The sequence below is a fragment of the Hyalella azteca genome, unplaced genomic scaffold (assembly GCF_000764305.2).
Source record: "Hyalella azteca isolate HAZT.00-mixed unplaced genomic scaffold, Hazt_2.0.2 contig17671, whole genome shotgun sequence".
Classification (NCBI taxonomy): Eukaryota; Metazoa; Arthropoda; class Malacostraca; order Amphipoda; family Hyalellidae; genus Hyalella; species Hyalella azteca.
Window position 1 is genome coordinate 27,889 of NW_025947446.1, and position 17,538 is coordinate 45,426.

The 17,538-nt window shown below is 40.9% G+C and overlaps 1 protein-coding gene across 1 annotated transcript; it reads right to left on the reverse strand.

Annotated features, from left to right (window-relative positions):
- Positions 1 to 1,036: 1,036 nt before the first annotated feature.
- LOC108679646 (alpha-sarcoglycan) lies at positions 1,037 to 14,679 on the reverse strand. The gene is made up of 15 exons (XM_018168301.1): positions 14,431 to 14,679; positions 13,631 to 13,758; positions 13,310 to 13,388; positions 12,570 to 12,691; positions 11,624 to 11,723; positions 11,190 to 11,319; positions 10,585 to 10,668; positions 9,718 to 9,808; positions 8,337 to 8,486; positions 7,347 to 7,462; positions 6,220 to 6,270; positions 5,654 to 5,734; positions 3,991 to 4,143; positions 2,705 to 2,755; positions 1,037 to 2,410 (listed from the first exon to the last, which is right to left on the reverse strand). Exons 1-15 carry the CDS (start codon positions 14,567 to 14,569, stop codon positions 2,380 to 2,382), a joined length of 1,506 nt encoding a protein of 501 aa, XP_018023790.1. The 5' UTR covers positions 14,570 to 14,679; the 3' UTR covers positions 1,037 to 2,379.
- Between the last annotated feature and the right edge of the window lie 2,859 nt (positions 14,680 to 17,538).

Sequence of the window (17,538 nt, forward strand, 5' to 3'; positions counted from 1 at the left end):
ACAATATTCCGTGGTTAATAAATCTTAAGGTTTCATGTATGATTTACTCAAGGTTAAATGTATCACCTATTACTCATATTAAGTCTCAGCTTCATGTTACGTTGAGAACGCCTGCAACTAAAATCTACTAAACCAAAACGCCTCCAGTAACATCTCACATGCGGCAATCGTGTATACAGAAAGTTTTGAACATGATGGTCGACATTAATACATTTAAAATATGTAGTTAGTTAGTTAGTTGAGTGGCCACATGTTTACTAGCGCTTCAGCTATTTAGCTATCTCGCACCGAAAGTCATGTTGAACATCACCAAAGAGGTGGAAGGTCTCAATTATCAAAAGTTTCTCGAATCAAAAATAGGTCATCACCCACAAGGGGTGGAAGGTCTCAGATGTCCAGCCTGCTGAAGCTGGCTCGAAAGAAGCAGCGTTAGCATCCCAAAGAGACGAAGTGTCAACAAGGAGGGACAGGTGAAAAGCAACAGAAACGAAGACACTCGAACAAGAGGTCGCTTACACGGGACGTCGGCCACCCACACGAGAGAGACAGAGAAGGGAAATGTAAGGAATCCTGCCTACATAATAACTTAATGTAATGTATCCTACCTACTACATAATAACTTAACCCCCACAACTGAGATCTGCAGTCAGACACCGCGAGCTCAGCGGTAGGGCGCTCAGGAACAATCCCCCTAGGAGCGTGGAATCCCATAGGACTTCTGACGCGCACAGACACGCGTCAGAAGTTTGTGCTTAAATTTAGTTTCCTCAATGAAATTTAGACTAACTTTAACATGTTCTTGGCAAAAATCGTCAAAAAATTAATAAATATCGCTGGGGCACAACTTAATTTTTCACGTGAACTCGTGTGACCTATCACTTGTGATTCTTTGTGACCAAGCAACGATGCCACGGTCTACTTAGCCGCTAAAATATCCTTCGCAGTTCCATTAGATGAAATCCAATAACCATCGACATAAGTAGCAGACCTACTGTGGCAAATTTTAGTAATTTATTCAGGATAAAGAAAGAGCATATCAAAATTCTTTCTTCTGCCCTAAACGGATAATAATCGAAAGATCAACAAGCAGCGGCGTTAACATGTCAGACGAAGTATTTTTTCTATATCCATGTGGATCCAAAAATCCAAAGCGCTGTTCAATTGTAGGGCAACAACATCCTAAGTGTCCATGAATTGAAATTCATTTGAGATATAAGCCATACCCATATAATATTGGAACGATTTGCTCTCATTCCTGAGATTATCAAGCTTAACAACAGGATGAATTAGCTGCAGTGGATAACATCTCAATACCGAACGTCTATGCTACGTACACAACAGATAAACTAACTGTCGAGTCAGCGCCACGACAGCAATCATTAATTGCCAAGTCTTAAGAAGATCAGAATTTTAGATCTAATGAGAATTTTCTGAAGACTGGCTAAGCTATAACAACATTACTCAGAGGCAGATGAATGTTAAGTGAAGCAAACAAGTATGGACAAAAAGACTACAGCTAACATTAATAGTTATAACAATGAAAATTACACAGATAGCGTCAAAGGAACACAGTTAGGAACCACTTTATACAATTCAAGCAGAACATAACTATCTAACTACCGCAACTAGCTGGTAGTATTGAGAGGTAAGCGTGACAAGGGACATTGCAACTATTCACTGAAATCCTAAATCTTACTAGTAATAGCCTAGGTGGTGGCTGGCAACTGATGACTAGATGGTAGTAACGCTGCTTAATACTGCCGTAAAGCTAGGTGCCACTTTGACTAGACGGTATATTGACTAGACAGGATATTGGTAAAGTAGGAAGCAATTTATCAATTAAAATTCTACAGGATCTAACAAGAGCAACTAGTATAAGGGCGCGAGTTCGGTTCAAGACATCACCTTGATCCAAAACGAGTGAGAGGTCCAAGTGGCATAGTTAAAAAATTGTTTTGCACCGCCTTGCGCAAAACTTCATATCTTAAAAATTCTAACCAATAATTAAGAAGAAAACGAGTGATGAATTCAATCATCAGAGCTTTAATGAAGTTGATGCGCGCCATTATTTTTTAGAGCCTCATTGCTGGCGATTGCACTGTTGTGAGACCAGCTTCAAATATACAACTTTGAGATCTGCAAAACAGTATAATAAATTAAAGTTTCTTGATACTAAACATAACTTCATCATATAAGAATAGCAGAGAAAACCTCTCCTCCGTAAAAACATTAGACCATTCGAGTTTCCAGAACCATTTGAATTGGAACAAAAATTTGGATCCGCACCGAATTTTTGTCACAACAAAGCCGACATGTTGACCTTGTCCAGGTTTAGATGAGGTAAAGTTTGTACTCCTTGCCGTCCGCGCTGGCGTAACATCAGTCGTCCACGCAGCTCGTTGATCCGCTCCTGAACAAAATAAAATTCCTTAAAGGAGTTCGGTTGTTGGATAGAATGAAGAAACCTAGGAGACTGAGACGAATTGATCTTTCAAGAAAATCTCTGAATCTCGGAAAACAGGCGCCTAAAAATTTAAACATTGGGTCGAAATTAATGCAATGAAAAAGACAAACTACCTATACCAACGATGAAACATGGAGGAAGTTTGACATGAATCCCTGAAAATTAACGTGGGCAAAGGGCAAAGTATTAAAATAATATTATGAATTCAAGCCAGGGTCTTAATAGCAGGTCGTAACTCACGCGTATGGCGGCGGGGCGGGGCGGGTGAGCGTCGCGTAATCCTCGAAGCGCCTGTAAAAACGCAACCAATATTAAGGGGAGCGTCTACCCTAAAAATTATCTCGGCTATTTACAGTCAGATCACTCTGAAACTTGGTACACATATGTAAAATAGAAAAAAACTCGCATTTTGTTCGTGTGAATTTTTCGAAAAAAATGAAAGAAAACGTGAAATTCTTAGAAAACGGCTATAAAAGGGGGTACTGTAGAAATGGATCTAGTCCTAGGATTTCCAAGCTACAACATCGAGACACATATCATTCGATGCGTGAGGTCATCATCTACAAAATGTTCATCCCCTTTTTTTAAAATTCCAATTTTTGTGGAAGTGGGGGGCATTTTTCCAAAATGTTCGGAAATTTTTCGATTTTCCCCCCGCCACCCCCCTCTTTTTGCAGAATAAAATTCAAACTATAATGAAAGTGGAAAAACCGGGATGAACATTTTGTAGATAGTTTATTTGCAAATTGAATGATATATGTCTCATTGTTGTAGCTTCAAAACTCTAGGAGGAGATCGGTTTTCCGTGACAATAAGTCTGAATGTTGAGGAGAGCGCGACAAAGTCCCGCGCGCATCACAATATGCGCTCAATGTAGCATAGATTCCAAACTAAACGTTTCTGGAGCTTGATTCCACTCGAGGATGATGGGAGCAACTATATGCGCATCTCTCCCTACAAAGCCCGGAGGCACACTGAGTCAGACCTCACAAAAACACTATATTTGTAGTGGTGGACAGCGAATTATCTCGTAAATGATTTAACTGTTAGATTTCGGACTTTGATTATGTTCAGCTCGCCTTTTTTATTTACCTACTAGAGATGTTTGTTAACGTAGGATGTGAACTTGAATTTCTCAATTTAATATGAAGTGTATCAGTGTTTCATTACAACCCTCTCTTTGTATTTTCCTTGCCGTAACGCTTCCAAAAAGAGAACCTTATTCACGTGCCAAATCAAATGCCACTCGGCAGACTACCTGACAAAACGATAAGTAATGAATACCGGTATCTTGAACCTGAACGTAACGTAAATTTGGTGGAGTAGATCACTCCGATTCACCCAACTTTAAAAGATATGAGACGATAGGAAACGTCGTCTCTCTCACCATATATATATAGATTTTTTTAAAATCCCAAATTTAATCATCATCACCCTCATCACAATGATCTCTCTAATCACCCTCATCACAATGATCTCTCTTATCATCACAATAATCTCAGATGTGAGCGCTGACAGTCCCTAACCTCGGCGTGCTTCGCGCCAGCTGCATGGATGAGTCGTCAGCGCTGCTGCTGCTGTCGGGGCCCGCGTCGCTGCTGATGTCAGGCGCCGTGTCGTAGCCGTTGTCAGCGTCGCCAGGCAGCGACGCGCCACACGTCAGCTCCGAGCGCCGAGATCTGTCGGCAACAAAACCCGTCAACTGTCAACTCACGGCATCGGCTCTTCGTCTAGTGAAGAGGAATCTCGCTACTACGCATTGAGGTAGGAATAGCATTGTGGTATGAATAGCATTGAGGTAGGAATAGCATTGAGGTAGGAATAGCATTAAGGTAGGAATAGCATTAAGGTAGGAATAGCACTGAGGTATGAATAGCATTAAGGTAGGAATAGCATTGAGGTAGGAATAGCATTGAGGTAGGAATAGCATTGAGGTAGGAATAGCATTGAGGCATGAATAGAATTTACGCCGGTGGATGGGCGAGTAAAGAAAGGCCTTAACTGTGCGTCTACTGAGGCAGACTCTCGTTACTAAGTACGAATAGCATTGACGGTAAATCCATACGTGAACAAAGGCGTGAGCATTTCTGGCAATACTGACTCTCGGCATCAGGACTTCAGGTCCGAAAATCATTGATAGCGGTTGATTTTTACGTAGAATAGAATTCTTCAACGTAAATGAATCAGGGAGCCAGCAGCGCGGTAGAACCTCGGGTGATCGTCTTCTCCACGCAATTATTAATGAGTTTTTTCCATGACTTGGTGATAACTTTGCATCGATATAGAAAAAATAGTTTTTAATTCAATGAATTAACGCCGCGGTTTTAACAGCATATCGATGTCAAATGCGCGTTTGTAGAGTTCAATGGTTTAGGGCGATAAACAGAGACAGCAACATCGGCAACAATATCACTTCACTCACTGGTGTTAACAAGTTACTGGCATCATACGACTGATAGTGAGTTAATGGTGCTGCCGCACACGCGGAGCTTGATGTGAGCGGAAGAGTTTAAACTTTCCATTGCAGAGTAGCATCCTCATTAATATTCATCAAGGAGAGCTAATTTTAGACATATTCTTGACCCGTGGTAGGTTGCCCTGGATATAACTGTTATAAAACTATTATATAATCACTGGGAAACTTATTTCTAACAGTTATATCCAGGGCAACCTAGGGGAACCTATTGTATGTATGCGGTATAATTTAAGGAGTCATCTGTCAAATTTACGTAGGTAACTATTTGAAGGAGAGGGGGACAACTAACTCCACTCAGCCGTTCTTAGTATTTTGAGGAAATTTTCCAAGCGGACATTCGACACGACGAATTCAAATCTCGCTATGGGTACATTTGAAATGTTTCTCTGCTAAAATGCACACTCATATTCCCATTCCCTTGTTATTAGAATGAACTCCGAAAGTTTTTTTTTTTCAAACAAACGTTTGAAATAATCCAGAAAGACTTTGGAAAAAATATCATAAAAGTTCGTGCTTTCAACAACCATCGTTGGACACTGCGCACAGAGTCATTGAAAAACATATAATTCCCAATACTAAGAAGATCGCTTCTTCAAAAATGCGACGACACATTTTGAAAAACTCCGTTGAAGTTCAGTGACCCAAACACTAGGGTTTAGCAGGGGTTTAGTGACCCCAACCCTGGGGTTCAGTGACCCCTTGGTAGGCCGCACCTCAAGACAGGCCGTTGCTCCATAGGTTGCAGGCTGTGCTGGGGGGTGCGGCCCTTGGCAAGCTCCAGGAGCGTCGCTCGCCTGCAGGAGGAAGAGTTTAATGAACATTGGACATTGAATTGAACATAGAAACCAGGTTGAGTTATCACTACAATTTGAGGTGCATATAACCAAAATTAGTTGATTACGGCCAAATGGGAATTAAATTACGTATATTCTGAACTGAAGTTTTACTTCAATACTAATACTTCAATAGATTAAAGAGATACCAATGCAAATATTCTAAGCCAGGATTACTGGTTGGTTATTCAAAGCTTACAATATCCGACTGCATGGAAGCGGTTAGTTCAACTTTACTAGGGACAAAATGGCGGGATTGGGGTACGGACGTGAGGGACGAAGTCAGCCGCGGGCTCCGTCCCTTTGATGACGTAGCCCACGTAAGCCGCTGGGATAACTTGCAAGTCAGTTGATATAAAACAATAACATACCGCTGATAACATGAAAATAATTCTAAAGCTGTGAAGCACCTGCCCGTAATAACAGAAAAAAGTACAACCCCCCACCTGGGAAAGCCGTCGATGAGTTCGTCGACGTAGGCGGTGGCCGTCTCGTCCCTGGGGAGGAGGGCTAGAGTAAGAAGATTTCGCTAATTATTTTATAATTATTATTTACGCAAATTATTCAGAATAAAGCGTCATAAATGGACATGAATTAATAGACGTGTATCCACCACAACAAGAGAGAATGGCACTTGAATTTCTGACAGTGATTTGACATAAGAGGCATGAATGAGATGAATGGGCGCAGGTATAAATGATATAAATACAGGCACGAATGATATGAATGCAGGACATAAATTAAAAAATTTAATTCATGGAACAACGAACACAGTGCAGAAGAATAACAACTAAGACAAAGTGTGGAAAAAATATCAACGGATCAACAGAGCTATGCTCAAAGCGTTCAAGTGCATTGCACCATGGCACTGAACACAATAATGCGCCATGAACAGTTGACACTTTACAGTAGTGGTAGAATGGTTTGCTAGCGCGTCAGCTATCAACCTATTTCGCAATGCAGATCAAAAGTTAACATCGCCAGCGAGGCGGAAGGTCTCAATTATTCGATATCTCAAGTTAATCATCACCCACAAGGGGCGTAAGGTCTCAATTGTCCAGCCCGCTGAAGCTGGCTAGAAAGAAGCAGCGTTAGCATCTCAAAGAGACGAAGTGACAAGGAGGGACAGGTGAAAAGCAACAGAAACGACGACACTCGAACAAGAGGTCGCTTACACGGGACGTCGGCCGCCCGCTCGAGAGAGACAGAGATGGGAAATGTAAGGAATCCTACCTACATAATAACTTAATGTAAGGAATCCTGCCTACATAATAACTTAATGTAAGGAATCCTACCTACATAATAACTTAATGTAAGGAATCCTGCCTACATAATAACTTAATGTAAGGAATCCGGCCTACATAATAACTTGACCCCACAACTGAGACCTGCAGTCAGACACCGCGAGCTCAGCGGTGGGGCGCTCAAGTAAAACCCCCTAGGAGCGCGAAATCCCATAGGACTTCTGACGAGCACAGACACGCGTCAGAAGTCCCCCCTGAGGGGTTGAACATCAAATATAGATGATATTTCCCTGCCACGTTGTTATTAATAAATAAGTGATAGAAGTTACTGTGAGAGCGGGGCACAGCAGAGAGCGACGGTGAGAAGCGTCACTAGCAGCAGCATCACCACCACCGGCACCACCACCGTCTCCACCACCGCCCCCGTGTACGACTGCTGCGGCACCTGAGCATCACACAGCTTCATCACTTACGTGGCACAGCTTGAACACACAGCGCCGTCCCATGCAGCACATCTTCATCACACATGCTACACAACTTCATCACACACGTATTGTATTAATTTCCCTTCATTAAATTCATCACTGCTCTACAACGTATAGTAGGTATATATAGTATCTACAGTAGTATCTGCCTCGTGCTCGGGTATCCAGAACTCTGTATATGTGTGTGTGTAGTTTGATTCGAGTTTCAGTCAAGCAATTTTTGAGGTTCAAAACAAGCTTTCGTCTCGAGTAATCACCGTCTCGCTGGAGTAATGAAAGTAGCAGTGCTGTAGGTTCTTATATACATTTAGTATGATGCCAAAGTATAATTATGCTTACAGGACCGAAGGCATTCAAGGTTAGAAAAAAAAAACGAAGACAGCTTAGGATCTAGCGCCAAATTTCAAGCTATACAGCAATCAAATTAGGGAAAACCCCATTCTATAAGTAATGAAATAGAACATATAAATTTAGTTATATAATAATATTAAGAAATTCAATTTCTAAACCTTATAGGAACCGCGCGGTATGATTTCTTTCATTCTACGCACTCAAGAGCGTCAGTGATAACCCTCTTGTTAAGCCAAAAAATGAAATATTTTATTTTATCTCCAAAAAAAAGTCAGACAAAAAGCTACACAGAGTTCGTGAAGTGGCTACCTGTGTCAGGTCTTCCTGCCTCTACTCGGTACTCGGACTTTAACTAAAAACCCTTGGACCCTCAACTCAAGCAATCCTCAGAAGATGTTGCGGTGGTAACCAACGATAGAACATTGAGATAATTAAAAAGAACCATAAATAAATCATGGGGCCAGTCAAAGGTAGTTGTGACACCTGCGAGCGCAGCATGAGGGGCAGGAGAGCGGCGTGGCGGTTGATCAGGTCGGCGGCGACGTCAGGCAGCGCCTCCTGCAGACGGTGGCTGGACGCGTCCCCAGGGGCGGCCCCCAGCCGCCCCTCTTGCCGCAGCGCACCGCCGTCAAACTGCCACAATGGAACGCATGTCATTAGTCTGCTTAAATTGTAAGTAATATCTTACAAGTAATGACAACGTCCAAGTTCCGCCATTATAATGTATCCATACTTGCCAGAATCCGACGTGATTTGTATCTAGTCTCGTCGTGTGCAGGCAATTTGAAGCATTAAATATGCGCTGAAAAATTACTCTTTTTAAAGACAACACTTCTAAAGAATCCAGTGTCTCCGATGTTACACATGTACAATTAATTTCTAGTTTTATTATCAAATATTAAAAAAATTAATTTTGAAATTTATTCTAAAGTTTGAAAAAAATTAAAAATTTTCAAAATTATTTATTCTGTCAATTGATACATGCATTGCCTCCGAATTTACGCAAGTGTGCAAGATTTCAGATCGATTTTACAGGTAGAAATGCGTTAAATATTGTTTACAAGATTTGTAGCAGACAGACAAACAAACAACAAGAAGTGAAGTTAAAAAGATGTGTTGTAAAAATAAGTGAAAGATACCGAAATTTTATATGCTGTACTTCTGAGATGGGTTTTGTTCATCAAGAGTATAAAAGAAAATTAAACGCAAAGCAAACTCACCATATGACTCTTCATCATAAATGTTTCGGAGACAAGCTCCTTTGTCAGTTAAAAAATTTGACATTTTCTCGTCTTTTAAATTCTTGCTTGACGAAACTTGGCTTACAACACAACCCTAGCATAAAAATTTGGCATTTTTTATTGCTCACTAGTAGTATTAATATGATACAATAGAAACAGCCATGAAATGAAATTAATTGCAGAATTTCGATGGGCAGCAAAAATGTTCCCATTGAAAAAATTGAATTACTCGCCACTAGCACGAGAATACCGTATGTACAGCTTCTTCTTCGAAATATGACAGCTTTGATTCAGAGATATCCGCAAGGTTCGCATATTCTTTGACGCCAAAAAGTTTACATTTTCCATACACTTAATTTAAAAGAAAAATCTGTTTCAAATTGAGTTAAACTTAAAGATAATTCATATCATGACTTAATTACTTGAAAAGCACTAAATATTTCCTAATCAGTAATTTAATTTTAAACATTTATTTTCGAAGTTTATCAACGTCTTTCCTGATACTTGAAATTTTATCACGTTTGATAGACCATTTATTTCTGAAATTTATTAACATGTTTCAATAGATTATAAAAGTTTGAAATTAAAAATATGAAGTAAGCTTATTTAGCAGAAGCACCGACCAGCCTGAAGCTGCACCAGTCCACAGCGAAGCCGCTGGCTCTGAAGTATCGCTCGTACGACGTCTTCTTGAAGTAGTGCGGACATGGCGACCTGCAGGCAGAGGTTTTCTCTCATACACAACTCGTGTGTACAGTAGCCGGGTACACTTTATTCAACAAATTATAAGAAATTTTAAAGAATGTGCAAGACAATATGAAGAAAGCTGGAGTGATTGATGGTAAGATCGAAGTGGATTGATTGAAGTGGACTGACTGAAAAAGATTGAAGTAGATTGCTTGAAGTAGACTGATTGAAAAAGATTAAAGTAGATCGATTGACACTCCAAAGTTATGTAGGACTATTTAGAAGGAAATTTAAATAGTTACTTAAATTTCACTAGCCAGGTATATACATTATTGTTAGGAAATTTATAAGAAAACCTAAAAATGTACATTGCAGCATGAAGGAAGCTAAGTTAAGAACAGAAGTGTTAAAAATATGAGATAATTTTATATTTAGAGATTATAAAATAATAAATACCATTACATTATCACTCCATGTATAATGCATAATAGGAGAAAATACAGAAGCGTTATTAAATGCGGTCACAAACCTATAAATAAAACTAAACCTATGTACACACGATTACATACAATAACAGAAAAATTTGAACACTACAATGAAAGCAAAACCAATGCTTTACCGGTTAACAGAAATGCGTATCGAAATATGGGACGCAAGAAGACTTTTGTTGCCAACACAATTACGTTATTGTCAAGTAGAGAACTGGGCTCTTAGAGAGTGACAGTCAGGCACCGAGTGTGGCTGACAGAGAACTGAGTTCTTCAAGTCTGCCAGTCTAGCAACAAGTCTGCCAAACTTCTGACCTGTTCAGGAGGATGGACACTTCGCTCTGCAGTTGCAGCAAAGCTTCCGAGAAGGGCCGGTCGCTCCCGAAGCTCACGTAAACTCTGAAGACAAAACGTGGTCATTAAAATGATGACATCAATGAATGCAATACAATTCATCAACTGCTGTAGGTACCTACTAAGGTTAACATAGATAATCGCTACTGTGTGTGTTTAGCCGAGAGAATGATAGGTCATACCTTTAACCGTTATTAAACCTATAACCTCATCTAGGCTTTTGATCCGATTAGTTAAAATCGCAAAAAAATTTCAAAAACCTTGGCGTCGAGCCTTCTCTAGAGTCAGCTGAGGAGCCCCAGGTCTGATCTAGTGTCAGCTAAGGGGGCACTTACCCCTCCTTGACGTCGGGGCGCAGGGGTACCCTGTGGCCCAGGTATGATCATCTAGTGTCAGCTAAGGGGGCACTTACCCCTCCTTGACGTCGGGGCGCAGGGGTACCCTGTGGCCCAGGTCTGATCATCTAGTGTCAGCTAAGGGGGCACTTACCCCTCCTTGACGTTGGGGCGCAGGGGTACCCTGTGGCCCAGGTATGATCATCTAGTGTCAGCTAAGGAGGCACATACCCCTCTTTGACGTCGGGACGCAGGGGCACCCTGTCGCCCAGAGTGGCGGCAGGCATGAGGCCCGTGATGACGACAGCCCCGGGGCTGGACCTGCGTTGAGGCGGCTCATCTGGTCTGCTCCATTTACCAGCTGTTGAAAATGAATTATTTCAATCAAATTTTCCTAGAAAATAAATGATTAAAATTGAATATTTACAAAGAACCAACATGAAAAAAAATAATTACAACAATTAGTAAATTGATCGTCTTATAGGAGTCACTTATGAACCTGGGGTACCGAGCTAGGGCCAAGTGTCTCGGATATCAATACAATGAGCATTATTTCAATCAGCAAGCAGAGAGCTCATTTCAAACTTTCACTCAAATCATAGATACTTCATAAAAGAATAGGAGAAAATTAAGATTCATCTGACATGATATAGAGTATATATAACCTGCAGGTAACACATCTCGTATGCCGTGGAGGCGCCAGCTGCCGGCAGCAGCGCGCTTGCCTGCCAGGGGGACAGCAGCCTGAGCCATGGCGAGCGGCGCCTGCAACACTCCAAAAGTTAGGTAGGAAATTGCAGAGACTAAATTAAACTTTGGCATTGGAGATCACAGAGACTTGGCGCAGCAAGAACTGAGCCACGGCGAGCGGCGCCTGCAACACTCGAAGAGTTAGGTAGGAAATCGCCGAGACTAAATTAAACTTTAGCATTGGAGATCACAGAGACTTGGTGCAGCAAGAAAACGTCTCGCGGAAGAAGCGTCAGGAAATTATACTTCTGACTTTCAGTGAAACAGACAGAGAAAAATAAACTTGACGAGGGTAAAGGTTTTTGGCAAAATTATTCTGAAACACTCAAGACCAAGGTCGTGCTGCCAAGTTATGGACTTCTTTGTCAAGCACAGAGTTGGTAACGCTGTCAGCTAATCATTGATGGCTTATCAGGCTAAATTCTCAAATCACAAACAAGTAATTGGCAGCTATGTGTACTTAGTCTGTGGACACTGTTAGTTAGGCCTCTGACGGCTGGTGCGATAGGTCGTTGTTCACTCGTGACTGAAGGCTATATCCAGTCATGGCGAGTTGGGTTTTGATTACGGAATACATCAATTCTATTGAAGCAGCTTCAACAGAATACAACCCCAAATCTTGATGACTATTTCCCGCAGCTGTAGAGGACCCTTTTCTCCAAGAGCCAAAACCCTTAGTATCAACTTGTCACATTCCAATGGCAGTAAATGTACAATAACCAAAGAAAACTTCTCTTAAAAATAGAAGACAAGTTCAATGCTGAAATAACGAGTCTATACTGGACATTGAGTTCAGAAGTGAATGATGGGCATTGAAGAGACCTGTGAGTATGAAGAAGTAGCTGGTAACAAACGTGGTACCTGAGGAGTGTCATTCCAGAGGTCAGAGGTCACAATACGCAGGAGCTCCTGGTGGCTGTTGGCTGCAAGAAGCTCAGGCAGGTTGAGGTTAGTTAGCTTCAGAGAGACACCGTACTGCCAGTCTGTTGAACACAACATCCGCCATATAAATAGGTCCTTCAACTTGGAATTTACACCAGTCTTATCATCATATTCATTATCAAACATCAAAAGAAGGTATGCCACATGAAGATGCACAGGGATTCAACATTCATAACAAACTTTTTTTGCTCCACCATAAATGTTAATTGGTTCATTAATAGCTTATTTTCGTAATTCTCTGTAGGCTATGGAGTAACATAGATTTCATAAATATGACAAGAATATAACAAAATTTAGAAATATGGCATGGATCTGCATCTCAACAACAATAATAGCAAAAAAAATATTGATGTGGTGTAAATAATCTGATTGAGGGGTTCATCAATTACATGGTTTTACTTCCACTTAACTTCAGAGTTAAAAATTTCCAAAAAGAAGCTCCCAAACGAATTTTGATAAATTGTACAAACTCTGAATCCAATTCAAACCTAGGTTCATTTATCAGTAGGTAGATAATTCAGCACTGTCTCTACACATTGACAAAAATTCATACAATTATGAACAATAATTAGGCAACAATTTTATGCAAATAAGTATCCAAATACCTGATGAGATGCAATATACAGATTCAGGTCTTCCAATCAAAGAACATAACTCACTGTGGTGAGCAGAAATGTTTACATTGATGAGCTTGCGGCTGGTGCTGTATGTCTGACGACAACGAGCAATCACTTCCACCTGCCAACAATTATAGACCATGAGTAAACAATGACAATCTTTTTATTCAATATAAACTGTCCAGAAGACAATTCATAAACTGAACATTCAGAGTAAAATTTTATGGATAAATAGCATGTCCACTTTGAAAACAGTGAATTAGAAGGAAAATTACCAAACATTAATGAAAAATGCATAAGATATCAACAAACATGAATGAAATTTTATATCCTTTCAACCAATAATAATTTTGATTTAATTACCACAACAGAGGCATCATTAGCTGGAGGAACACCAAAGAGGAAAGACACGCCTGATGTAGACGACTGGCTTAGGAGCAACCACGATGGCAGGTCTGGCAGACCAGCAATGCTGGCAGTATAGTGCACATCTAAAATAAAAAATATCATTAATATTTGCTTAATCTTTTACAAATATAATAGATTAACAATCAATTACAATATATACCTAATTGATAGGGTTATTTGTGCTTTGCACCAGATTGGCAAAAGTTGTCTTAGGTTGACCAAGTTATTATTTCTATTGCTTGTCCCAGTTCCAAATTGAATCCCTAGGTACTGGTGATAATGTTCAAAAAATGTTAACACATGCACTATAAGGTTTGTCCTAAGACCCAAAAGTTATTGATAAGAACTGCAATACCTAAACAACTTTACTCTAGCAAGCAATACAGCAATAATGCACAGCTGAACATATGGTAACTTAATGAACAAAACATCACAAAGATGTAATTTCACAAAGTAGTTTTATGATAGCCAGTTGAATTCCCATCTATTACTTCGACATCCAATAGTAAATATATAAATTTATTTATTAATAGATATATTTGATAACATTGTCTTAAACTTCAAGAGTAAATCACTCTTAAAAGTAGTCAAATTTGTTTATAAGTCTTGTAGTTAAGAAAGAAAATGGTGATATTAGTATATTTCTTGAAGATCTTTGAATTTAGATAAAAACAGGTCACATAAATCCAAAACAGATGCAATGCAGATGCAGAGAGGCAACAAGAACCCAAATGAAAATGTATTTTCTTATTAACCTGGTCCATCAAGGCTGAAGTTGGAATAATGCAGAGGGATGACCAGCAACTGAGACCCCACAGCTGAGACGTTGAGCTCAGCAGAAACAGGATACAGCAGCACTAGGTTGAGTGCCATCATTAATCTAATAATAATCATCTTGAGCAGTTGATCACTGACAACCTTATCACCTACCCAGCCAGCCTACAGGAAAATATCCAACTGGACTCTGGAGCTATAAAACTTTAACAGGAGAGAAAATAGAACCTGTGAAAGAATGGCACAATACATTGATAAATTATTTGGCAAAACTAACAAAGAATTCAAGACTTTTTCTGATTTAGAGAACATTTAAAATCTCAGAATGATTAAAAATTTTTTAGTAGAGTCAGAATAAATGGACAGTTGGTGTTGAAAATAAAATTTAAAAATGTTCTCAAAAAATTTGAAAGATTGCCAGCCCTAATCTCAATCTTCTTGCAATAACATTACCTGCCTATCCATAAACGACAGTTGCAATGCATACTTCGATACCTGCATAGTTCAGTTGCATTACAATTCAACACCGCACACCAACTTTGGCTTCCTGAAGTTCCTGTGATCTCTCATAGCTATATATGGCATATGAGCATACTAGACAGTAGACAGTTACTGACTGGTCTGGAGTCAGGCGTCAGCTAGTACCAGACAGAGTGACAGACTACCAGTCGATGGCGGGTATCAAACTCAAAGCATCATATTCACTGCAAGGCTCTGCCACTCAGGCACGCTCCGTTCAGGTGGTGTAAAATTTTTTAGAGTATTGGCATTTGGCAGACGATGCTTGGCCATAGTCCATACTCCATACTGCATCAGGCTATTTTCCTGTGCCTGTGGGCTGATTGATCTAATTTCCTGGACCCTGGTAGGCTGGTCCTGGATGTGATCTGTCTGGTGGCTTGCGGCTGATAATGCTAGTCAAGAAGTGTTATAGGTTACGTTCTTGAGGCGAGGGAAGGGAAAAAAAGGATCATGATAGTCCATTTGACTAACGGCAGTGGAGGTGGAGGGCCGTCTCCACCTCTACAGCACAGGCAGTCGTCCCTCAGGGGAGCGCAGCCGTGCACCACCAATTTTGTGCACCAATAAGCCCTGAATCGAACGCCTTGGGGCTTGGATCTCTCCGGACCTACACCAATCAGCCGTGCACCACTCGGCTTTGTCCTCTTACGGCAATAACGGCATTGACCACCACCAGGCCGCGGATCGAATATGACTTCCGGGCATCGTTAAATTACGTAATTTTTCGTTCACCGCATCTGTGGTTAGGTTTCAGATAGCATAGTTCTGTTCCAAAATTTATCGTCCTTCGAAAAGTGGCCGTTCGACCGAGGGCCGGTTCGACCCACGGCCTAGGTACGGATGGCTTGAAGTGTTGAAGGCTATGTTCCGGAAGGCAGGAATCATGATGGTCCATTACATCAAGGGCAGTTGTGGTCTTCGGCAGGCGACCCGTCCCTTCGCCTTCTTTGGCTACAAGTACTCGAAATCTCGAATTATGTACTGACTAAAACTCGGACCAGGACCGGTCTGCCGGACCCGGAAGTCGGCTTTCCAGCCTGCATATGATTTATCCTGCAAATAATAATGCATATACCTGACAGATATTGTTATAACTATATCGTGTTTATATTTGTATGCGATCATATAAATTTTATTTTTACTGAAAAGAAGCCAGACGCGCCAAGTCCTACCAATTGTAAAATATGTCTTCCGTTTCTATTTGCACCGACTGATGAATCATTGTAAGATTATACGAGATAAATGCAATTATTCCTAATTAAACAATATACGCTCAGTGAGTAACGTAGTATATCAAATCAAACGAATCCGCAGAAATACATCATGCAGCCACTAATCACATAGAAATAATTGCCATTTTTTTCATGCAAATAAATATTCTTTCGAATAAGTTCCCGCACTAACTTCAGATCAGTGGCTGGAATTGTGCTTGCCAGTCGCTGTGCCCGACTGCCCGGCAAGTTGACATCTCCGACAGGCGACAATCTCACGGCCGGTCTCCAAGTAATACTATCTCCCAATTCAATGAACAAGGAATATCTCCCAAACTAATGAATGCAGTTCGATGAAACTTGTTACACGTATTCATTAGAACCTAAAGGTAATGTTTAGCTGGTGAAAAATTCATTCTATTTTACCTTCATTCGTGAGTTATACGGTGAAACGGGCTGAAATTTGCAGGGACCACGACATTTGTTGCTCAACAGATTTGAACGAAACTTTATATTGAGGATTTTTTGGATTCAGATGAAGCAGAAGAGTTTAACTTGTGAATACAGGATTACGAACTGAAGTCGGGTAGATCCGACTTTAGATTGCGAACTGAGGTCGGGTTGATCCCGCAACACCGGTATTTCGAACTGAGGTCGGGTAGATCCCGCAACACCGGGACTTCGAACTGAGGTCGAGTAGATCCCGCAACACCGGGATTGCGAACTGAGGTCGGGTAGATCCCGCAACACCGGGACGTCGAACTGAGGTCGGGTAGATCCCGCAACACCGGGACTTCGAACTGAGGTCGAGTAGATCCCGCAACACCGGGATTGCGAACTGAGGTCGAGTAGATCCTGCATCGCAATTCGAGAGTAACAACATAATTGCCACGTGCTTGCTGCAGGCAATATCATGACCAACAGACATCGCGCCTATGTGGCAATATTTTCATCTCCATACACCACCGGGACAAGTTCTCGCCTCCTGATGGAGGAGGGCTCGTTCATTGGTTAAGCTGCCTTTCTCTTCGCGTCCAGGATGAAGAGATAGCACGTCTTTTGTGGGGCAGAAGGAACTGCTGTATAATGCTTCAACCCCATGACGCATTCAAGGGAGTTCCAGAGGCTCAAGTTCGAACTAGAGGGTCCCAGCAAGGCTTGTCATAAAGTAAGTGGTCATAAAGAGGTTTTAACTCATACCAAGATGCCCTAAAAAGGCTTTAGTTCATACTGGAAGGCATTAATGAGGCTGTAGTTGACACATGAAGGGCCTAGAGAAGATTTAATTCTTGCTGAGGGTCCTAGAAAGTCGATAGTTTGATTTAAAGATGCTTAGAGAGGCTTTAGTCCATTTCG

Coding starts and splice junctions, on each gene's coding strand:
- LOC108679646 (XM_018168301.1), bottom strand. CDS start 14,569: ATGATTATTATTAGATTAATGATGGCACTCAACCTAGTGCTGCTGTAT. Junction 10,669..11,189: donor CGTCCCGACGTCAAAGAGGG/GTATGTGCCTCC, acceptor TTTTGTCTTCAG/AGTTTACGTGAGCTTCGGGA. Junction 2,756..3,990: donor CTGGCGCGAAGCACGCCGAG/GTTAGGGACTGT, acceptor GCGTTTTTACAG/GCGCTTCGAGGATTACGCGA.